The sequence below is a fragment of the Enhydra lutris genome, unplaced genomic scaffold (assembly GCF_002288905.1).
Source record: "Enhydra lutris kenyoni isolate GAN:26980312 unplaced genomic scaffold, ASM228890v2 scaffoldscaffold78, whole genome shotgun sequence".
NCBI classification, from domain to species: domain Eukaryota; kingdom Metazoa; phylum Chordata; class Mammalia; order Carnivora; family Mustelidae; genus Enhydra; species Enhydra lutris.
In genome coordinates this window covers 4,034,592-4,058,499 of record NW_019154162.1, presented here as the reverse complement: position 1 = coordinate 4,058,499, position 23,908 = coordinate 4,034,592, and the positions used below count along the sequence as shown (strand labels likewise).

General features: G+C 46.0%; 1 protein-coding gene across 1 annotated transcript in view; it reads right to left on the bottom strand.

Annotated features, from left to right (window-relative positions):
• LOC111160867 (myosin VIIB) overlaps positions 1-23,908 on the bottom strand; it is a 109,340-nt gene that overhangs the window by 71,103 nt on the left and 14,329 nt on the right. The window contains exons 2-7 of the mRNA XM_022524252.1: positions 18,712-18,753; positions 10,270-10,383; positions 9,021-9,173; positions 7,311-7,495; positions 4,263-4,384; positions 450-592 (exon numbers count right to left, since the gene is read on the bottom strand). Of these exons, the coding sequence (XP_022379960.1) occupies positions 450-592; positions 4,263-4,384; positions 7,311-7,495; positions 9,021-9,173; positions 10,270-10,383; positions 18,712-18,729 (735 nt within the window). The 5' untranslated portion in view covers positions 18,730-18,753. The remainder of the gene's footprint in view (positions 1-449; positions 593-4,262; positions 4,385-7,310; positions 7,496-9,020; positions 9,174-10,269; positions 10,384-18,711; positions 18,754-23,908) is intronic.

Here is a 23,908-nt window from a genome sequence, read left to right as displayed (position 1 = left end):
TGCGCAGCAAACACATGGCTCCCAGGATTTTCCTTGCATCTCCACTGCTCTTCCCAAACCTGAGGACATCTTGCCTAAAGTTGTAAGCTGGGAATGAAGCCAGGATCCATTTCCTTAGCTGGTGACTGGCCTGGCCTTAAAATTAATTCTGGTTAAGGTGGGTAGTAAGCACCAAATGATATAGAACATGATATGGATGGAAAATTCAAAACAGAAAATGCTATCATTTCTTTTTCTTGAATACTGGGAAAGGACCATCATTATCCCATTCTAGGGGTCCTTGGCCCATCTCAGGGTAAGGCCAGGGTTCAGTGGCAGCAAACTAAGACCAATGAAGGCATGAGAGTGATGGAAGGGAACCTCTGTTGGAAGCCTTCTCATTCCCTGGCTCCTGGTCCTGGGGTGGGTGGAGGTTTCCCCAGGACCAGTGCAGCAGAGGGAGGCCTTACCTGCCGGCAGACCCGGGACTTCTCCAGGAGAAATTGCTCAATGCGTGCACCCTCGATCACTCCACTGGAGTTGAAGTAGATGTCAATATACTTCCCAAAGCGGCTTGAGTTATCATTTCGGATTGTCTTGGCATTTCCGAAGGCTGAGGGCCAGAGGGTGATGCCCATGATGGGAGCAGAGAGGAGAGAATTTACTTTGAGTGGGATCATCTGGGAAGGCTTCTGAGAGGAGGTGGCTGAGCCCAGAGTTGAAGGATGGGTAGCATTGCATAGAAAATGGTGGCAGCCAAGAGTATGCTGAGAGGAAGACAAAGTACAAATAAAGGCACAGATGCCAGTAAGCATGGGGTGTATTTGCAGAGGGGCAAGTTTGGTTGGAGCATAAAATGCAAGAGGAAAGCAATGGAAGATAGATAGAACTAGTTAACACAACACCTTGAATGCCAGGCTAAGAAGTTTGGAATTAGTCTGTGGGTGATGGGGGAGTCAGGAAAGCTTCTGAGGGAGTGTGGGATCAGATTTGTATTTTAGAAAGGTTGCTTAGGCTGAAGTGGGGGCCTGGTTGGAGAGGGGAAGCTTACAGGGAGAGTAGCAACAGCTGGTAGGGACCAGGCTCAGAGGAGGAGGTCAGACCAGAAGACTCTTGGATTGCAGCATGATCCAAAGTGCATTTCATAGAGCTGTTTCTGCAAGCTTCTCTGATTCGACCCACAATAAGAAAGATCCTTTGCGTTGTGTCTTAGTGCACACCCTCCCCACCTGTACACATCAATAAAAGGAAATATTCAGTACTGGTTCTGACCAAGAGCAATGCCCTGGGGTGTTTTCTATTCTATGCAATTTAATTTATCCTAAAAGACTGATTTCATGACCCTTTGGTGGGTTGGGATGCAGGTTGACAATACCACCATACAACATACCGCATACATAGTCCTATGATAAAAGGAAAAGGGTTCTTTGGTCTCTGCCTTGAGGAATCCCAACAGACAGCAAAGGCTCCTACAGAGGCTACCTATGCTTGGGAAACCTACTTCACGTTGTTGAACCCAGTGGCTGATCTCTCATCAAGAAAGAGCCTGAGGTAGGTTCCTTTTGGTAGAAATTGGCAACCTGATTCTAAAATGTATATGGAAAGGTAAAACACCTACAATGGCCAAGTTTGAAAAGGAAAAGCAAAATTGGAGGTTGTGGGCTACCTGACTGAAAAACTGACTAAGCTATGGAACTAAGCTACAGGAATCAAGACAGTGTGGCACTGGCAAAAGGGTCTGAGAGAGCAACAGAATGGAATAGAGAATCCAGAAACGGACCCACACATGTATGGTCAACTGATTTTAGACAAAGGTGCAAAGGCCACTTAATGGAGAAAGAATAGTCTTTTTGACAATAGGGGATAAAATTATTATGAAAGAAAAGAAGAAAAGAAAGGGAAGGAAAAAAAATTGGAAAAAAAGCAGAAACTCGACTTATACCTTGCACCATAAAAAAAAGCAAAAACAAAAACCAACAACACAAAATAGATCATGGACCTAAATGTAAAAGCTAAAACTGTACCACATCTAGAAGAAAACATGAAATCTCTGGATTAGGCAAAGATTTCTTTCTTTTTCTTTTTCTTTCTTTCTTTCTTTCTTTCTTTCTTTCTTTCTTTCTTTCTTTCTTTCTTTTTTTTTGTGGGGGAAGGGGGCAAAGGGTAAGGGGAGAGAGAATTTAGCAGAGCTGGACACAGGACTCGATCTCATGACCCTGAAATCATGACCTGAGTCAAAATCAAGAGTTGAACACTTAACCAACTGAACCACCCAGGTGCCACAAAGATTTCTTAAATATGACCTCAAAAGCATGATGGATAAGAGAAACAAAGATAAATTGAACTTTATGGAAATAAAAAACTTCTGGTCTGTAAAAGACACTGTTAGAAGAACGAACGGGCAAACTACAGACTGGGATAAAATATTTGCAAAACATATCTTATAAGAGGCTTGTATCCAGAAGATATAAAGAACTCACAAGTCATTAATAAGGAAACAACTCAATTTAAAAATGGGTAAAAGGTTTTAATAGATACAGAGAAGATACACAGATAGGAAATAAGCTCATGAAAAGATGCCATTAGCCATTAAGGAAATTTGAATTAAAATTATAGTGAGACACCAGTCTGTGCCTACTGGAGTAGCAAGCAACCACCATCACAGGCCCACATGCTGGTGACAATGTGGAACAACCAGGACTCTCGTATTTTGCTGCTGGGAGTGCAAGATGGTACAGCCACTTTGATAGACACTCTGGCAGTTTGTGACAAAGGTAAATGGCCCACCATCTGACCCAACAGTTTCACACCTATGTGTTTATTCAGAAGAACAACATATGTTCACACCGTAACCTGTACGCAACTGTCTGTAAAGCTTTATTCATAATCACTAAAACCTATAAACAACCTGGGTGCCCTTCAGCTATTATTGATGCAGAAAATAACATGAAAAATCCCAGGTGCATTATGCTAACAAAAGTAGCCAGACCCAAAAGATGGCAAACCATATGATTTCCTTTATATAACCTTCTGGAAAAGATAAAACTACAACTGACCCTTGAACAATGTGGGGGGTAGGGATGCTAACTCCTCATATAGTCGAAAATCTGTGTATAACTTTTGACTTCCCAAAACTTAACTACCAATAGACTACTGTTGACCAGAAGCCTTACTGATAACACAGTCAATTGACACATTTTGTATGTTATATGTATCATAAACTGTATTCTCACAATAAAGTAAGCTAGAGAAAAGAAAAAATTATTAATAAAATCACAAGAAGAGAAGATGTATTTATAATACTGTGTCCACATGTCAGTGGACCTGCACAATTCAAAGCCTCATGATTCAGGGGTTGGCTGTATTAGGGCTGTATTATATATATATATATATATATATATATATATATATATATATATATATTAGGCTGTATTATAAGACAAACTGGTGGTTGCCAAAGGCTGGGGTTGGGAAGGGAGTTGACTACAAAGAGGCATGAAGGAAGTTTGGAGGTGATAGAACATTCCATACATGACTAAGATGGAACTAAAACTATGACCATGAGTTTGTCAAAATTCATACTCTACATCGAAAAATGTGAACTTTCACTGTACATAAAACACACCTGTGTTATAAAGAAACAGAGAAAATGCACTGACCATGGCTGGTCACTGGGGAATCCAAGTCACTCATTTCTGGTCTGCCCCCAGCAGAGACTGAGCGAGGAGGTTTATGGCCTGCCATTGCACCCAGTGCAGGCCTCCTCTAATGGGCACTTTGCTCTGAGCTCCCCCTCAGACCCTGGCAGATCTGCACACAGCTTGAAACCTCATCCTGCCCATTCCACTCTCCCCTTTCCTGTGTGTCCCACAGGTATCCTAGTCAGGATGCTTTTCCTGCCTGTTCCTGCTACTTCCCCCTTGGTCTCGATCAAGGGTACCCCTCAGCCAACCTCTTACAGTCTTAACACCAGCTTCGCAATGCCCCCCCAGGGGACTCAAGTGGACACACCCAGCATTTCCCAAACCAGCTTCATCTCAGAGTCCTTATTTAAAAGGAATACTTGTTTTGATCCCATGGAAAACACACTTAGTGAAAGCTTGTGATTCCCGGGAGCCCCCACACTACCATTCGCCACGTGCTCACTTTTCCTGTCCTGAGGGATCCTGTGAAGTCACAGAAAGGGTACTATCCTGTCCCTCCCTTTGGGCACCTCCTGGCAGGAAGTGCCAGGAAGCCCGCAGGGCCGGGGAGGAAGGCCCGTCCTAAGGGTGACCACTCACCTTCCAGGATGGGATTGGCCTCCAGGACCTGCTGCTCAATCCACGAATGCTGGCCGCTGACGGTGGCCAGGAACTGCAGGATGAGCTTGGTGGTTTCTGTCTTCCCTGCCCCAGACTCACCACTGCAAAGAGGGCACTCAAGATGTCAGTCAATAAAGCAGCCATTTCTTCAATATCCTCAACTCTTCTGCAAATCCACCACAGGCCCACTTTCAGGTCTGAACAGGGATACCCCCTCCCTGTGCACAAGTCCTGCCACATTTCCCCTGTGGGTCTCAGCTGTCTACTTTGTATCAGTTATTGGTGTGTTCATCTTTTCTGCCCTGCCTTGGATGCTAGACCCTGGAGCATGGTTGTATCTGGTTTATTCCAGTGTCACGGGCTCAGTGCTCAATAACAACAGATGAATGAACAGGACCAGATGATGCAATATTTTGATGTAACATTCTCTCTGTGAGCTGGCCAGAGGGGAGACTGAACCATTCACAATTACCCTGCCTTTAGCCTAAGAAAATGATCCCCAAATCAGAAAAAGCTTTCTCCACAAAGCTTTGTGCTCATTAAAACATTTTTTATTGATCATTACAATTGCAGGTATCAGGGGCACCTGGCTGGCTCTGTTGGTGGAGCGTGCGACTTAGGGTATAGGTTTGAGCCCCACATTGGGTGTAGAGATTACGTTAAAAAAAAAAGTCTTAAAAACAACCAACAGCTGTGGAAAATCAGAAGTAACACAAAGGGGGAGATTTGTTATGTTCCCTTGGGTCAAAGAACATTATGCAACCATTAGAACGAAACCTATACAGAGCCTTCAGTGAGGTGGACAATGTTTATTAGGTACATAAAGTGACAAAAGTCCCTACTATTTAGTATAATTTTAACTAAGTGGATAGGGGAATCCTTTTCTTCCCAAAGTATCTAGAAATTTTTTTCTGAGAATATTTTCCTGAAATTTTGTAAAATTTTCATAGTGAAGCTATATTAATTTCATAATGGTGACATATGAAAACTAGTTTTTAAAAGTTTCTTAGGGAGTTTAACAAAATTAAAAATATACTTGTGTTTGGCATATTGCACACACTCAGGTTTGTGGTGATTACTATTACTATTATTGAGGTTTGCATGGCACTTTTGGGTAAATTATTTTTCATTATGGAAAATGTCAAACATTACAAATGGAGACTCAATAGTGTCTTGCTAATAAAAGCAATTCTTGTCACCTGGTTGGGAATGCAGACTCCTAGGCCCACCCAGCTCTGCTCAGTCAGAATATGCATTTTCACAAGATCCCCAGGAGATTTCTGCACCTTAAAACAGTTTGCATTACGAACTCCCACAGTTCCATCCCAGCTCCAACTGCTGGCCCATTTTGTTTCCCATCCTGTGCTGTTTTGAAGCAAATCCAGAACAAATACTGTTTCATCTGAAAGTATTCTTTTAAAGAAAAGTTTTGATCAAATATGTTCACAATTACTATGCCAGCCAAGACAGTCCAGTCAACAAACCTCTGCCACCTGCCACGAACATGAATTCCCCAAACAACCCTCCAAGGTAGAGACAGGATATGAGGGCAGAACAGGGGTGACTTGCTTGTGGCCTTTCTTATGGCCTTGAGGGAGGCGAGGGCAGGAAGAGAAGGCAGTTTAACTCAGAATGATCTTCTGCTCATGCAAAAAGCCACAGATCAGGGTGCTCTGCCCTCTTCTTGAGGCACTGATGTCATGGAGGTGAAAGCTGGCCCAGTGAACTTCCAGGCCAGCCTCGGGGCCAGCTCTGCTCAGGAGGCCTCCTGTGGTGAGGCTGGTCCTCCCAGTCCTGGGAGGCATGGGAGTGGGAACACATGGAGTAGGCAGGGAGAGCCTGGGAGGGAGACAGAGCACCAGCCCTCCTTGGCACATTACTCTGTTCACTTCCTGAGAAGTGGAAGTCACCCCAGGACACCTCTCTGTCTTCTTTCCAGTGCCCTGCATTTGAATTCCCTACTTAACAGTTGTGTGTCTCTGGAAAAGGATCTCAGCCTCCCTGGTGCTAAATACCACCTCCTGCTCCAACAGTAGAAAAGGAAAATGAATATCTACTTCAGAGGGTTGCTGAGAACAGTGATCATCAATGCTACGGGACTTCATTTCGGTCTCTGTGCCAACATCACATTCAAAGAGGCCACGCTTCATCTGCCCTCCACCTAGAGCAGTAGCCCCATCACTGTCTTTTCTCTTTCCCTATAGTGCTTTTCTTCAAAGCTTTCATTACCTGCCTTTAAAAATTGGCTTATTTATTGCCTGTGTGTCTCCCCTTTTAGAATGTAAGCTCCATGAGGCGGGAATTTTAGTCCCTTTCATTTGCTGCTGACTCCACACAGTAGTACAATGCGGGGCATACAACTGGAGCACAGTGGAGCCTCGAATGAATGAGTGAATGAATGAATATATCTTCAAGCAATGTGCCCTGGAGGCAAATTCTCCCTCCTCCTTCCTTTCCCTTTCTCCCTCCCTTCCTTCCACACCAGGAGGGCCTGTGCAGGAAGCAGGGAGGCCAGGCCAAGCAGAGGGTCTTTGAAGCAGGGTCAGGACCTGGACTGGAGGAGGACATGTCCCTCCTGGGCCTCAGCAACCTGAGAGCTGGCCACTGGAGCTGTTGCTACTGTCTTCATCTGAGGCCTGCCCAGAGATTTTTTTTTTTTTTTTTTTTGAGTGAGACCTCATCTCTTTGACCTTTGAGCCCCCAAGCCTCTGTTCCATTAAATGTGCCCATCACATTTTTTCTTCCTTGTCTCAGGAAATACTCACTGAAAGCTGGGCAATCAGGCTCTGCTCATACAGTGGAAGAACAGGTTCTGCAGGATGGAAGACTTGGAGGGAATTGTCAGGGTGAAGGGGCAGTAGGGGCCAGGTGCAGGTGAGCTAGGGTGTTTGCAGTTGAATGGGAGCCCCTAAATCAAACAGGCTTTGTAGGCATGCTGGATGGGAGGGGTTTAGGGAGAGGAGGGGCTCCCTGCTTTACTGGATGGTCAGAGATCCCCACAGGAATTCGGGGAGCCCTGAGCCCCACCTGATGATGCAGCACTGGTCTCTTTTGTTCCTCTTCAGGTTGAAGTAGCAGTTGTTGGCAATGGCAAAGACATGTGGTGGGAGTTCACCCATGTGGTGGCTGTAATAGAGCTGCACCTGCTCCAGGCTGTAGAGGGGCAGCACCTGGAATGGGTTCACGGCCACCAGGATGGAGCCTGTGTAGGTCTGGGGAGGGGAACAGATGGTTAGTACCCTCTGCTCTGAAGGCCAACACTGCCTGGTCCTGACCTTGGCCTTGGGTGCCCCCACTGAGGTTTACCAGGCCTGACAGAGTCTAGCAGAGAAGTGGGGTCTGATTCTGGGCCAGGGAGACAAGACACGCAGCTGCTCGGATCCTCCCTTCCGGAAGACAGGGGCGTTCACTATGAATAGGAGCTGGGGGTGGGGGGCGAATGTTTTTACAGAAAGATTAAGTGCGGTGCTCTATGTTAAATGTTTAGCATTCTGTCCAGTATTTAGAATAATAAAATGCTCAATAAAAATTGGCTGAATTTATGACATGAGTTTTCACCTGCCTCCCACAGGGGCCTCCTCTGTGGGGCTGGCCAGCAAGGGTAGCCTCCACTGATCCCTCCTAGGATCCCCCGCCCCCCAGTCAGGACCACCTGCTCACCCGAAGCCCCCAGGATGTCTGACTGTCCCTCTGGGAGCAGAACAGGGATAGCCACATCATCAAGTCACCTGATTACCCATATCCTAGCTTTCATTTTAGGAACAGAGAGTTCAATCTCTCTTACTCCAAGGACTGTGACAACCAGATAAAAGAAGGCAAGCATAAGCTCTTTGGAAAGGATAAAGGATAAGCTCATTTTAGCTTATTGGCGTTATCAGTTCCAGGAGCTCTGACTCACATTCAGCCGGAGTGGACTCAACATGCTCTGTCCCCTCTCTCCTGCAGGGCCTCCTCAGTCTCCTGGCTAGCCTTCCCCTTTATTTGGGGTCCACTGCTCATTCTCCCACTCCTCTTAGCATTCTAGAAAGTCTCCTCAGAGCCATCCCAGCCCCCTCTCGTCAGGAGAGGGCCAGGCAGTGGCTTCCTAGGCCATACCCTGTTAGGGCAGGGCTGGTGTCAGTTCTGAATGTTGGCTCTACTGAGAAAATCTGCATTGGAACAGGGATGCACGGCTTAGGGCTGGGGTGAGCCTCCCATCCACTGCCAGGCTTTGGGAGAAGGACCCACATCTACCCACATGGCCCTCCTGGCCATCCCAGGACTCGCTTCATAGGGGGACAGAGGTCTTCTGTGTGGTGACTCTGTCTCTGCCACATGCGTAGGAAGGGTCCAGGCAGACGATGTCTAATCCTATGGCCTCTGGTCCATTTGGCCATCAGAGCAGGCCTTCCACTGAGCCACAGCACTAACTGAGCACCTACTGTGTACCAGGCACTGTGCTGGCATGCTACATGTCAGTTTTCCAAGACCTCAAAGGTGGTATTATCACCCTACTTGTTTTGGATTGGGGAGCAGAGATGGAGAAACATTAAATTCCTTGACCACCTCAGGCAGTGAGGGCACAGGGAGTGGGGACTGAACCACGTATGCTTGGCTCCAAACCCACAGTGCCTGTTTTGTTTGTTTGTTTGTTGTTGTTGTTGTTGTTGTTGTTGTTGTTGTTGTTTTTTACACAGCCAAGAGGTCAATGTCTGTGGACCGAGTCCCCTGGGTAGGAGGTGGAAATAGGGGACTCACGTAGATCTTGTGCTGCTGATAGCGGATCAGGAGGTTGTGCACCATGCCTGCCTCATTCAGGTCCCCCAGGCGGATCATGTCATCCACACCTTGCACAGAGATGGGGTGCATGGGGCTGAGGGTGTCAAGGTCCTCTGCTCGGATCCAGTGTTCCTGGAACAAAGGACACAGACTCCCCTGAGGCGCAGCCAATCCACAGCTCCTCTTCTCCAAGTTCCCAGCAGATCTACTGACCTGGTGGCTTGACTAGTCTCTGGCTGAGGTCCAGGGAAACCTAAGGCAGGATCAGGGTAAATTGTGGTTGGAGAAAGAATGTGTGCTGAGTCAGAAGTCAGTGTGTAGCTGGTACTAATTTCAGACCAGGGTCAGAGGAGCTGACTTCAGAAGTCAGATTTGGCTGTGATTAGGATCAGGGACAGTTTGCAGCTGGGGGCCTCACAGATTGTTGGAATGAATAAGATCATGCAAGGAAAAGTGCTTTTTAAACTGTAAAACATAGAAATTTTGCAAATAGAAAATATTATTGTTCATCTTTTACTATCTCCCCTAATATGGAGCTCACAGATCACAGATTAGAATCTTCTCCCTGGAGGCCAAGTTTCCACATGCCCCGTGCTGTAGCACCTCAGCAAAGAGGTCCCCCTGATGAGACTGAAGGGACCAGCTGGACCCTTCACCCTGCATGTCCTTCCCCAGGGCGCCATGCTTGGCCAAGCTTGCTCCCCCAACCCCCAATTGGCTGAGCTGCAACCCTCAGGTCACCCCAGCTTCCCACTTTTCTCTCACTTAGGCTATTTTGTTCAGGATAAACTGAATCTCATCCCCTTCCTCCTCACATTTTGGAGGCCCTCTTCTCCATGTTCCTTTCTCAAATACCTTTCCATCTCTCTTTTTTATCCTTCCAGCTCACCTTCCTTTACTTTGCAAACCGGCTTTCAGCTGCCTTCTCCTCTCTGCCACAGACCCTTCCCCACTTCACTCCTTCCTGCTCCCCTAATTGGCCTAATTTTCCAACTATCAACTTGCTCCCTGCTCTTTGACTATAGAAACACTCCCCAAGACAGACATGTGATGTTTACCATGACAGGACCCCACCGTGGTCTCTTCTGCCAGGTAGGTTCCCCCCACTTGGGCTCTGGAACCCCTAATGTTGGAGAGAAGCACCAGAAGAGGAGAGGGGCTCAGGGACCTGGAGGGATGGGGAGGTGAGGGTGGGCCCTGAGCTCCTGGACAGCTTGGTCACACTGACCTTGCCCTCATCATCTTCAAGCAAGATCTTGCCAGGCTTTGTTTCTTTGACAATGCACCCAATGGCCACGCTGTTCTTGTTGGCAGAGAGGGGGTTCAGCCACACATGGTCACCCTGGAGAGCAGAGAGAAGACAGTAGTCAGATACTTGTTCCTTGTTCTCCTTCCTGCTCAAGAAATACACTTTCCAGGGGGCTGTCCCTTCTAACCAGGACCCCCCAAGGTGGCTGGGGTGCACTCTCTCTCCTGCCCCTTCCTTCTGCTCCTCCTCCTCTTTCCCTCTCCTTCTTCTTCTCCTCCCCTCTCTCCTTCCCTGCCCTCGCTTGCTCTTGCCAGGATGGTAGTGGGAGGTGGGAGGTAGCTGTGGAAGATTCCCTGGTCTAGCTTGGTTCTAGGAAACAGACAAGCCATATTTGCAGGGAAAAAGTTGCACTGTGAGGTGGAAAAAGTCTTTGCCCTATGAATAGCCCTATACCACCCAAACCCTTTGGGTGGAGAGAAGCAAAGACTAAACCCTCACTAGGTTTCTGCTAGCCTGCAGCATGGCATTGACCCACATGAACTTCCTTCTGACCCGAGAAAGCTCACCCCATTCAAAGAGGAGTAATCTGAAAGGAATCAGCGCAGGTCTATGTGCAAAGATACCGAAATCCAAAAGGAGGAAAGGAGAAGGTGAATTATACTCACCAGGGAAAAACCAACCAACCAATCAACCAACCAAACAACAAAACTGCCATACAACATTAGAAAGTTGTGGCCAAGTATTTCCCCATGGTTTCCAAAATCTTATTGAAGGGTAGAGCAGGAGAAATATAAAGGATGCCTGGGTGGCTCAGTTGTTTAAGCAACCGCCTTTGGCTCAGGTCATGATCCTGGAGTCCTGGGATCAAGTCCCGAATTGGGCTCCCAGCTCCATGGGGAGTCTGCTTCTCCCTCTGACCTTCTCCCCTCTCGTGCTTTCTCTCTCACTCTCTCTGTCTCAAATAAATAAATAAAATCTTCAAAAAAAAAAAAAAAGAGTAGAGCAGAAGCAAGAGCTCAGAAATTAGATGCTGAGACAACTGAAAAGGATGAGACATGAATTGACAAAGCTGGAGAAAGAAATGGAAGAAAAGAGATGAACATGGACCAGAAACAAAAGCAGAATCAGAAACAGCAGGCAAACAAGCACTGCTGAAAGCACAGGGAAGATCTCTGATGATAGGAGGAGAGAGTGAGCAGAATGACACAGAAATGTTTAAAGCAGGTATTAGGAAGAGAAAGATAGATATGGAAGATTGACAAAAATACACATAAGTGCACAAAGAAGGTAACTAGAAATAAAACCCAGGAAGATTAGTTAAAGATATAATTCAAAATAACTTTCCAGAAATTAAGGAATCCTTGCATCTGTGGATTGAAAGCACACTGGGTCCCAGGAAATAATGACAAAGAAAAATCAACTCCAGGACACAGACTAGTAAAGGTTATTGAACTAAAAAATAAAAAATAAATTTTGGGGGGTGTAGGCAGACAAAAAGATAAGTTCACTTATAAGGAGAAAATTCAGGGCAAAGTCAAATCCTATTCGAGGGCTGAACCATTCCCACAAAGATCTCAAGAAAAGAACAACCCACCTATTAGGATGACCACTATCAAAACAGCAGAAAACAACAAGTGTTAGGGAGGATGCAGAAACAATGGAACTGTTATACGCTATTGGTAGGATTGTAAACCGATGTAGCCACTGGGGAAAACAATATGGAGTTTCCTCAAAAAATTAAAACTCTAACTACCTTATGACCCAGCAATCCCACTTCTGAGTATATATCCAAAGAAATTCAAAGAAAGATCTTGAAGACATATTTGTAGTCCCATGCATTGCAGCATTATTCACAAAAGCCACATGTGAAAGCAACCCAAGGGTCTATTGAAAGATGAGCAAATAAACAAAATGTGATATATACATACAATGGAATATCATGCAGCCTTAAAAAAGAAAGAAATCCTGCCGTATGGTACAATGTGGATAGACCTCTAGGACATTAAGCTAAGTGAGATAAGCCAGTCACGAAAGGACAAATGCTGCATTATTCCATTCATAAGAATTATCTTAAGTAGTTAAAATCATAGAAACAGAAAGTAGAAAGATGGTTGCCAAAGGCTGGAGGAGAAGGGAGGGAAAACAGTGTTTAATAAGCACTGAATTGAACTTTGCAAGATAAAAACTTCTCAGATCTGTTGTACAAGAATGTGAATATACTTAATACTGAACTATATGCTTAAAAATTGTTAACATGGTAAATTTAATGTTATGTGTTTTTTACCAGAAAGGAAAAAAAAAATCAAAAAATTTTTTTACCCAGCCAAATTGTCAATCCAGTATAAAGGTAACAAACATTTTTTTTTTTTTTTTGACAGAGAGAGAGATCATAGGGAGGCAGAGAGAGGAGGAAGCAGGCTCCCCGCTGAGCAGAGAGCCTGATATGGGGCTCGATCCCAGGACCCTGGGATCATGACCTGAGCCGAAGGCAGAGGCTTTAACCCACTGAGCCACCCAGGCGCCCCAGGTAACAAACATTTTTGAAGATGCAGTATTATTCCCATAAACCTTCTGGAAAAAAAAATGGGGGAAAAAACTTCAGCTGATAGTACAAGAAATGAAAATAGATCCACACCAACACATATGATCATGAAGTTTCAAAATACTTGAGGCAAAGAGAAAATCACAATAGTTTTCAGAAAGAAAAAATAAGCTTTATACAAAGGCTCAAAAGTTAGAATGGTATCTGATTTCTCAACAGCAATGTTGGAAGCCAGAAAACAACATGGAGTAAACATCTTCACAATTCTCAGGGAAAATTCTATCTAATATGGAATCCTATGCCAGCTGACATTCACACTTGACTAAACATAATTTAGACATGCAAGTTGTTAAAAAAACATTTACCTCCTATGTACCCTTTCTCGGAGAGGTATTACAGGATCTGTTAGATCAAAATGACAGTATAAACCAAGAGAAAGACCTCAATTGCAGGCAAAGGGATTTAGTACAAAGGAGAGGTGAAAAGCATATTCAAGGTGGCTGTGAAGGAGACCCAAGATGATGTCAAGATGTATGCCTCAGAAATAGAAGATACAGTTGATCTATTGCAAGTCAGCAACTGGGAGAGATTTCCTTCTGAAGATGAGACCGGCTGAACTCCATATGAATCAGAACATTTTGAGAGTAGACTGACAGATGTTGGAGAAAGCCGGGGGTTAAAGGCATAATAAATACACAGAAAACTGAACAGGTGGAAAAAAGATAATGATAAAATCTAGCAAAGGAAAGTACAGTGCTAGGGGTACAGCACAGGCTCAACTGGGAGTAGCATTTACTTAGATATAAAAAGTAAACTGGGTATGCATTTCTGATCAAAGCTAGGTTTAACAATTTGGGGAGGACAAAGACACAGGTAGTATACTTGTGAGTGCCAGGATGAGGGTAGGCTCAAGGAGCTAAGGTCTTCTTTCATGGTGGGAAGTCAATAATAGATGATGCCTTAAATAAGAAAACTCAAATAGCACAGCAGGCATGTTCTTTCCAAACACAGAGGGAAATATCAAAGAACCAACTAGAAGGTCCAATAGCAGTCACCTCTGAGGAAGAGGAAGTGGGGGACTGATTCTTTAAATGGTGTGTCTATATGACTTTATAAAAATGAAAACTAAATTAAAGCAAGGAACAGTTGCTGTAGGATACAGAAAACCAGCATGAGCAACATACTGAGCTAAGTGAACTAAACAAATCACACCAGAGCCCTCAGAGGCCCAGGAGAAGCTTTCTTACAATGAGGATGGAATTGCAGTGTGCAGCTAAAACAGCTGGCAGCTCACCACAGTGAGAAGATTACAAGTCAAAGGTAGAAGATGGGCATCTGACAGCAAACTTGACATTAACCAGAGATGAAAAGGAGAGACACCATTTCTGATCCAGACTGGGTGAGGAGGTGTCAGCCTGACATGGGCTGGAAGAAGATATCAAAGAATGTGATTTCTTTTCCCTCTCTTCAGCCAAAGATCTCCTAAGAAACAAATGAGAAACCAGGTAGCAAAAACAGCTTCCTCATGACCTCTATCAGCACAGAAACCTGTACAAGAGCAGCCAAATCAGGAAAAGAATGAAGAAGAGAAATAGCAGCAGCTGTTAGCTGCAAAGAAAGTAGGAGCCTCTACTGAGATGTAAGGAACAGAGGAGGAGTTCCAGGGAGCAGGGAGATCTGCAGGAGTTCTCAGAGTCCTCGCGCTCTTCGTGGTTGGGAAATACCAGACAGCTAATGGCAGGAAGAGCTCTTGCTGGAGAGAAGGTGGGAGTGCCCCAGCCTGAGACCGAAATTACTACAAGGAAGCTCAAAGACCCGAAACCACGAACAATCCGGTTCCTGGAGACCTGGTCCTTCACACTAATGTCTTTAAAGAGGGTGGACTGTTGGCCTACTCACCAAAACAGTCATGGTGCCCTGATACCATGTGCCCACCTGCCACGTCTTTCTCTTCTCATAGTGGAAGAGGAGGGCCTAGAAATGGTCTGCGTCTGTGTGCACTTCGATAAATGGAAAGTCATATGGGTCATTGAGGGATCTCAAGCAGCAGGTCTCTGATCTAAGTTCCAATACAAGCCCATCAGTAGACCCCCAGAAGCCAGTCCCTTCTATGGGGACAGATGGCATGGTTGCTGCTGGTGCCAAAGACCCTGTTTTACCCAGGAATGTCTCCTGGTGCCTCATCATTGTGCCACCTTCCCATCTGATAAAGTATGGTTGAGGATAAGTTATGATCGATTTACCTATCATCAAGCAAACAAATGTTTATGGCTTCCTGCATTGGGACTGAGACAATCTAACAGAGAGGGCTTTGAATTTCAAAATATTTCCAACCAGTCTTGTGTATTGAAGGGTCTCCAGCCCCTCTGCCCACAGATATGTAAACATAGTCCTTATTTGGAAGGAAGATGGGGTTGTCATTAATGTGACCGAAGACCATACTCTGCCCAGGACCTTAGGGAGGCTCAGAATGTGTGGCAGCACCAGGCTCTGGGTTTTTTCACTTGTCCGTAGGGTAGGGGGTAGAGAACTGGTGATCATGGCAAAGAGAAAGGTCTATCTGCATGTTCCTCCTTAAGTCAGCTACCTTGTGTGTACATGCATTGTGATGAAATCCCCAAAGCCAAAATCAGGGAAAATCTAATGGTTGAAATAATACACTGGCAATGCAAGATCTAATCACCTTCTTCAAAAGACTTCCACTTTTGTTTGAGGTCTCCTCTCTCCCCAGTTCATGGAGTTCTTGGGGAATACCATCCCTTCCACCTCAGAGGTGGGGCAAGTGATCCAGGCCAATCCCCTCATCCTATCCTCTCAGCTGTCAGAAAGGAATGCTGAACACAACGCACAATTTGTAAATCCTTAGTGTGTGGTCCAGGCCAGGGCTTCCAATAGTAACTGAATTCAAACCACACATGAAATTGAATATGTTCAAGTGGTCACATTTACATTAAAATGTAAAGAGAAACGGGTGAAATTAATTTTATGAGTGTTGTTATTTAACCCCAAAGATTCAAAATATCATCATTTAAATGGGTAAGCAATGTAAAAATTGTTAGTGAGATGTTTTTCATTTTTTTCATGCTAAGTCCTTGGATCAGGCAGCACATCCCAGTTTGGAGCAGACACATTTGCAAAACTCTGTACAACTTGGGACTCATGACACCACTGTATACAAAGCAGATTTAGCCCTGACACTTGCCACCTACTCTTGGTACTTTCCCAGATGCTCCATGGCCTGATTCCCTCTGGGTCTTTGCATGTTCTGTTTCCTTTGCCTAGACCATTCTCCCCCACTGTACGCATTCAGAACATCTAGTGGTCCTAAAGTTTTTTTCAAAGTTTGGGATTATATGTGACTTCCAATGACCCAGTGTAACCCTCACAACAATGGTATCATTATTCTTATCTCACCACAAAGATGGAAGTGGTAGTGTGGGATTTGAACCATGGCTGGTCTGACTCAGAAAGATAGCCTGAGAGGGCAGGAAGAGGAGGTTGAAGCAGATTGGAGGAAGACTGGGGGAGTGGATGTCAAGTGACAGGGGCAGCAAGTGTGGTCTTTGTATCTCAGAACCTGTAGCTGTGTCTCTCCACCCTTGGGAAGGATCATCAGGTCACAAAGGGCACTACCGCTGATGTTCTGAGACGTCTCGGACAGCCCCACAATCATCTGACAGATGATAAAACTAAGGTATAGAGAATGGAAAGCTTGGCCAAGGTCACACAGCAAGCAATTGGCAGAGCTTCCCAGAGCTGCAAGTTAGCCATTTTCTTTGAGAAAGGAACCCTGAGCTGCTCCTGGAGAAACCCCCACCTCACTCCTGGCCTGGGTCTACTTCTGAAGTGTGAAAATCAGATTGCTCCAACTCAAATCCCATTTTAATTCTATTAGAAGACTTTACAAACCTGGGGCCAGTTGGCAGGAGGTAGAGGAAGTGGGGAGCGGTGGGGAGGGGATCTGCTGCTAATTGCTTTCAAAAAAATAAAGACTTTTTCCATGATGTAGTTATTCAACATGTTTGGATTTTCTTAATAGAGATTAGAGTAAACATTAAAGCCTATTATAGACTGAATCATGTCCTTACCAAATTCATCTGTCAAAGCTCTATCCCCCAATGTAACTGTATTTGGAGATAGGGCCTTTAAGAAGGTAATTAAGGTTAAATGAGGTCAAAGAGGTACAGCTGCAACCTGGTAGGATTGGTGTCTTTATAAGGGGAATAGACACCAGCGCACACTCTCTCCCTTCCTCCCTCTGTGTGTGTGTGTGTGTGTGTGTGTGTGTGTGTGTGTGTGCGTGCGCGCGCGCGCGCGCACGCAATGAAGGAAGACCATGAGAGAAGGTGCCTGTGTGCGTGCCAGAGAGGTCTCACCAGACACTAACTCTACTGGGACCTTGTTATTGGACTTCTAGTCTCTAAGACTGTGAGGGAATAAATTTCTGTTGTTCAAGCCGCCCAGTCTGTATGTGTTATGGGATTTTGTTATGGTATAGTTTTGCGGAGCAGACTAAGAGCCCCTTTGAAGTCAGACAGACCTGGGTTCTCATCCCTACTCTCCATTCCAGAGCTACATGGGCTTGGGCAAGTCACTTAACCTCTCTGAGCATCGTTTTCTTCATCTGTTGAACAGGGCAGTGTCACTGAGCTGTTGTGAAGATGGAATGTAACACAGGTCAGGAGCCTGCATAGTGCCCAGCACAGAGCAGCCCAGATGGACGATACATCAGAAATAAGCATAGTAGGGTTCCATGCCTTATTCAAGAAATCACTAGGACCCACTGAAGGGATCACCGATGAATCAGATTTTTACCCTCTTTCCAAGGAAACTGCCATCTTAGAAGACAGAACAGGCCCACAATTGCGACTGAGAATAATATGCCTCCAGGAGTTATCTTTCTAAACTCTGCTTGAAGTTAGTCATGTTCCCAATGGGACCCTTGGGACTAGTGCATCCCAGGAGTGTATTCCTTTATGAAATAAGCCTGGCTTTGCCTTACAGCTTGGGCTCCTCATGCTCCAAAATGGTGCCAAGTTCTAATGTTTTTGATTACTAAAAGTCCTTGCAATTTGAATTTTGAGACTGTGTGTCCTCTCTCCAGTCTAAAACTGCCTGTCTCTTCTCTGAAAAAAAACAATGCTAGCCACACTTCTGTGATTCAGATAGTTGGGAGGCTTGGTTTCAGGAGCCCTTGGTGGCTGGGGGATGCTGCCCCATTCAGCAGTGTAGATCCAACAGCCAGAAGGAGACAACGGCTACTTTCTGGCTTTGTAGGCAGAAGAATATTTGGGGCATCTTCTTACCAAAATGGAATTTCTGCCATCTGGATTTCCCAGGTTTGGGCTGGAATTCAGGGTGGGTTGGGCTACTCCAGCTCCCAAGGTTCATTTGTCCTGCATGCATCACCCCAGCTGCCTGCATCCCAACCCCAGTGCAGGGCAGGGTCTCAGCATTTGCTTCCTTCCCCCATGGAGCCAGCTCGTGGCCATTGCTATGCAGCAGGCACTTGTATGCCTGTTGAGCTGAGGGAAGATGGTGCAGAGCCCAAAGTGGAGATCAGACCCAGTATTTGATTTCCATTCCCTCTGAGTAAGCTCCCTGCAACAGTTGCAATGAGACTACAAAAGAGACATCACTTTGTCAAGGCATTTAAGCCTGAGATATAAGTGAAGGCTTACTGTGCAAGTGTGGTCATCTGCCCAGGCCCAGAGGTTGGCCATATTCGTTTTCTTTAGGTAATATAATCTGTCTTGTTCCTCGTGTTCCCTTGTCTCTGATGTTTTCCTTGTGGCCCTCATTGTTTCTCACTGGGTGACTTGAGTTAGCCTTTAGTAACTCCCCACATAAACCCTAGATGGAATAGATGCAATTCTTACCAGCCTGAAGGCCAACATCCTGAGGCAGCAGCTCCTCCCAGCCTGCATGCAGAGAGAAAGCAGAACGTCAGTCCACATGGCCCTGCCTTGGAGCTCCCGGAGGGCAGGGGCCATGTGTGTACATAAGAATGTCCCTGAGCACCAGACATCGGCTCTGGCTCAAGAAGTGAATCTTGACGACATGGACGAGTAAGTCATAGTCCCATCCAGGTGTGAGAAGATGCTTTCTTGGCTTATTCTGTCTTATCTCATCTTTATTGGTCATCTATTTTGCACTCAGTACTGGGCTGGACATAGGGAGTGTGAGTGGTTTCGAACATCCTTCAGACACCATCACTCTCCTCCAGAAGCACAAATTTTGTCTGCTCAGACATACGTGAAAACCAATCATCACCCACACACCATGGGCACTGCTGAGGTAAGCAGCCAGTGTAGCTAGAGACATGTGATGTACTTTATCCAAACCTCATAGCACCCCCAAAACACAGGTGTTCCCCTATTTCTTACAAGGGACCCCACAGAGGGAAGGTGACCCAGTTAGTTAGGAGCTCAGCTGGGAATCCAACCCTGAACTGCTTCTTTTCAAATGGGCCCCTAGGACCTTGCTGCTCCCCCACCGTCCTGGGGGGCTTTGGGAGCACTCTGTTAGGCCTGATTAGCTGCAGCAGGCCAGGAAGGGAGACTGGGCGGTCCTGCCTGCTGCTATCCTGACATGGAGAACAAGCACTTCACCATCCTCTGCAGTGAGCAGCATGAGGTGAGCTGGATCTGTTTTGTTCATCACTGTGCTCACTGCATCTGGCACATGCCTCCCCCCAGGAAATACTTGTTCAATGAAACTGTGAATGAAGCCCTTGGAGAGGCTTTGACACTGACTTTAAAAGATGAATAAGAACTCACAATGGAAGGAAGGGAGGATCCTCCCCAAGGGTGGTGCAACTTTTGCAAAGTCAGAGGGAAAAGTGCAAATGATGTTGGGGTCAGCATGTTTGGGCTGAGCAGAGTAAGACGGGAGGTAAGAGGAAAGTAGTTGTGTAGGCAGCAGGTGAATGTGACAAAGAGCCTTTTTTACTCTGTCCTGGTGGACAAAGAATTTTCTTATTTCAATTTGAATTTAGTGTACGGGCATTTATATGTTTAATGATAATCTAAACCTTCCTCATTTGTTGAATACCTACAGTGCAAAAGGGAAAATCAGATTATAGATTCCTTTTTAAGGTCTGAGCTTATATTTTTCTCTCTAACCCCAGAGGAGCATGGTACCTCCTGTCCTGGTCTTTTCCCCATTCTCCTGGGCTGGGATGTTTGTGGGTAGACAGAGGCTGAGAATCTAGGAAAGGTGTCCTTGGGGGCACTGCAGCCCAACCTTCCCACTGATGCTCAGGCCCTGAGCCACCCGCCCCCTTCCCCTGCCCCTCAGGGACTTGGGGAGGTGGTGGGTGGTGGGGGTGGGTGGGGAGGGCAGTAAGTTTGGCTCTGCCATCTACCAGCTGTGTGAGCTAGAGCAGGTCCTGCAAGTGATTTAGCGTGCTCCTCCCTGAAAAAGAAACGGCTTGACTTTTGCAGGGTCTCTGTGAGGTCAGAGACACACACGGAGCACTCACGAAATGTTTGTTTGTGCCTCCAGCCCTTCTCTGGGATTCCCTTCCCTGGGATGCCCTTTCCCCCCTTCCCTGGGAAGCACTCCTGAGGTTCCTGGGGGATTATGGTGCCCAGGCATGAGGCTGCTGACACTTGGGCCACATTTCCACTCCTTTCTCTTGTAGAGGTAGGCCCACCTGCAGCTAAGGTGGAGCCAGCCAGGCACGCTTTGGAATCTGTTTATCCCCATTTAGGTGGTAGAAACCTTGACATTCCAACAGGTAACAGCTGCCCTCAGGGAGGACTTCCCACTGAGCAGACACTGCTCTAGGAGGAGATGCTGCTATCCCCATTTAATGGGTAGAACAAAAGAGGCCAAGAAATAGAAACTTTGCCCAAACTATTCAACTGGTCAGAGGAGAAGGGGGTTCTTTCCAGCTCCAGAATCCATGCACTTTGCCCTACTGGCTCTGCTTTGGGAAAGTTTAGGGGTCTGTATAAAAGTGCAAAGCAACTCTCATCTGAATCCTGGCTTCCAGCAGTTCTCCCAAGAGAGGCTGGTCCATCTCCCAGCCTCACATAATCAGTGAGAGATGGGTTGGAAAGATGCAGAGGGGCACTGTCCGCCTCTGGCTCCCCACTGCTGCTCTGACTCCTTGCTTCCCCACTCCAGGTAGAAATTTTAGACCCACCCATGGTCTCTGGCTCTGTCACCCTCTGCCCCCTCACTCATGGCATCTGACCTCCATGTACATCACAGCATCCCTCTCCAAACACCAGGATGTGTCTCCCCTTGTGTCCCCCTGCCCATCCTGGACTCCCACTACTCTGACTCCTAGACTCCAGTGATGTCCACTCCCCCGCCACTGCCCTGGTCTTCCCATGTCCCAGAATTGCTCCGCCTCAGAAACCATGTCCTCCAGTCACATCCCAGCCCAGCACCATGCCTCCCCCTGCCCCCCCACCCCGTGAGGAACTATTCCTTTGTTTCATTATGACCCCTCAGCCCCTTTGTTTCTCCAGGTCTGTCAGCCTACAACCTAGCTTCATTCCCTTCCCAGCCAGTCTGGACAGTGCCCTACCTCTTTTTTGGGAAGAAAGCGGTTTTATAATATCCATAAACGTAACACAAATATAAAGTACAATAAACTTCATGACATGTGTACCCCTCTGGTCTATCATACTCCTGCTCTCACCTTGCAAAGTCCCAGCCCAGAGCCAAGCACACCAGTGACATGTCATACCACCTTGAAGACAGGTCAGGGTAGTTTCATGGCCTGCGCCTCTTCTAGGACTCTAGAAATGCCTGAGACCCTCCCATGGACCCTGGTCAGCTCTTTCTACAAAAAAAAAAAAAAAAAAAAACTTACAAAAAAAAAAAAAAAAAAAAAAAAACAACCAAAAACCCAAACCAAAACAAAACAAAAACCAAAAAACCCTATTTCAAAGCTTCCCCCACTACTCACTCTGCAGAAAACCTTGATCTGCATCACTGAAAAAAGAAAAATGACCCTCAGCCTCCAACTCTGCTTACTCCTTGCCAGCTCCTGCTTACTCCTTTCCTTCTACCTGTGAGCACTTAAGGGACTGCCCAGGGGAAAGGATGTCCTGATGGCCCCCATTAACCTTTCCAGAAGTGCATTCTCTGGCCTCCTCCACTGGGGCTTTTGCTTTATCAGTTACTGTAGTGGTTAATATATGTCCACAAATTCTTTGTCACTCTTTTTTTTTTTTATTTTATTTTTAAATTTTATTTTTTATAAACATATATATATTTTTATCCCCAGGGGTACAGGTCTGTGAATCGCCAGGTTTACACACTTCACAGCACTCACCATAGCACATACCCTCCCCAATGTCCATAATCCCACCCCCCCAACCCCCCTCCCCCCCATCAACCCTCAGTTTGTTTTGTGAGATTAAGAGTCACTTATGGTTTGTCTCCCTCCCAATCCCATCTTGTTTCATTTACTCTTCTCCTACCCCCTTAACTCCCCATGTTGCATCTCCTCTCCCTCATATCAGGGAGATCATATGATAGTTGTCTTTCTCCGATTGACTTATTTCGCTAAGCATGATACCCTCTAGTTCCATCCTCGTCGTCACAAATGACAAGATTTCATTTCTTTTGATGGCTGCATTCTTTGTCACTCTTTACTTCAAAAGATGGAGACTCGGGATGCCAGGGTGTCTCAGTCAGTTAAGCATCTGCCTTCAGCTCAGATCATGATCCCAGAGTCCTGGGATTGAGTTCCATATCAGGCTCCTTGTTCAGCAGGGAGCCTGTTTATCCCTCTGCCTGCTGCTCCCCCTGCTTATGCGCGCGCGCTCTCTCTCTCTCAGACAAATAAATAAATACAAATGTTAAAAAAAAAAAAAAGATGGAGACTCATTCTCTTATCCTTGAGTGTGGACTTATTGATTCACTTCTAACAAGTAGAATAAGGTGATGGGATGGGGTATAGTTTCCAAGACTAGAAAAGGTTTTGTGGCTTCTCCCTTGCTCTCTCTAAGGTTGCTCAGCTCAGCTTGGGGAACTTTGCTGCCATGTCATGAGGACAAGCAGCCCTAGGGAATGGGCCCATGTGGGGAGGAACTGGGTCTGCAGTCAATAGCCAGTAATCTTAGAAGCAGATCTTCCAGCCCTGGTCAAGGTTGTAGATGCCCACAGCTCCATCCAACATCCTGACATTTACGGGCTAAATTGCGCATACCAAATCCTAACCCCTAGTCCCTCAGAATGGAACTGAATTTGAAGAGGAGGCCTTTAAAGAGGCGATGAAGGCAAATCAAAGCTATTAACATGGGGCCTAATCCAACAAGACTAAAGTCTTTGTAGAAAGAGGCAGAGATGCTAGAGGTGTGCGTGAGTAGAGTGATGACCGTATGAGGACAAAGCAGCGAGAGGGTGGCTGTCTGTAAGCCAAGGAGAGAGGCCTTGGAAAAAAACCAACCTTACCGTAAATATCTGTTGTTTAAGCTGCTTGCTCTGTGGCATTTTGTTATGGGAGCCCTAGAAAATGAATGCAAACCTCAAAACAGTCCTTGGTGAAGAACTGCCCAGCTAAGCTGCTCTTGGATTTCTGACACTTGGAAAGTGTATGAGATAATAAACATCTGTCGTTTTAAGCTGCAGGATTTTGGAATCATTAGCTATGCAACAATAGATATCTCATAGTTACCCCTCACACTTACATTTACACCCATTCTCACTGGTCTGGCCTTTCCTCTCTGCATAGAGATAAACTCAGGTCTCACCTGAAAATGAATTTTCTTGGCCTCATGACCCCCTCCAGCTGTTGCCCTCCTCCTGCTTTTGCTCCTCCGCAGAGCTCTTTGAAGGAGTTGTCTCTCCACACCCATGCTTTCTGTACTCTCTCACCCTCATGCCTTCCCCACCTTCCCTTTGGCTCTGGGGCTCCCTTGATCTCCTGCCAAGGCCCTTTCCTTCACCTTGACCTCTTCCTGTCTGAGGGAGATGCTGATTGTTTTTGTCTGCTTGAAATGCCTTCCTTTGTTCCCCTTTGGGGTAATTCTCCTTCCTTGGTTCAAACTGTGTTTCTAATAAGGACTGTAAAAGACATAAATCACAGTAACCCAGAGTCAGCCTGTGACC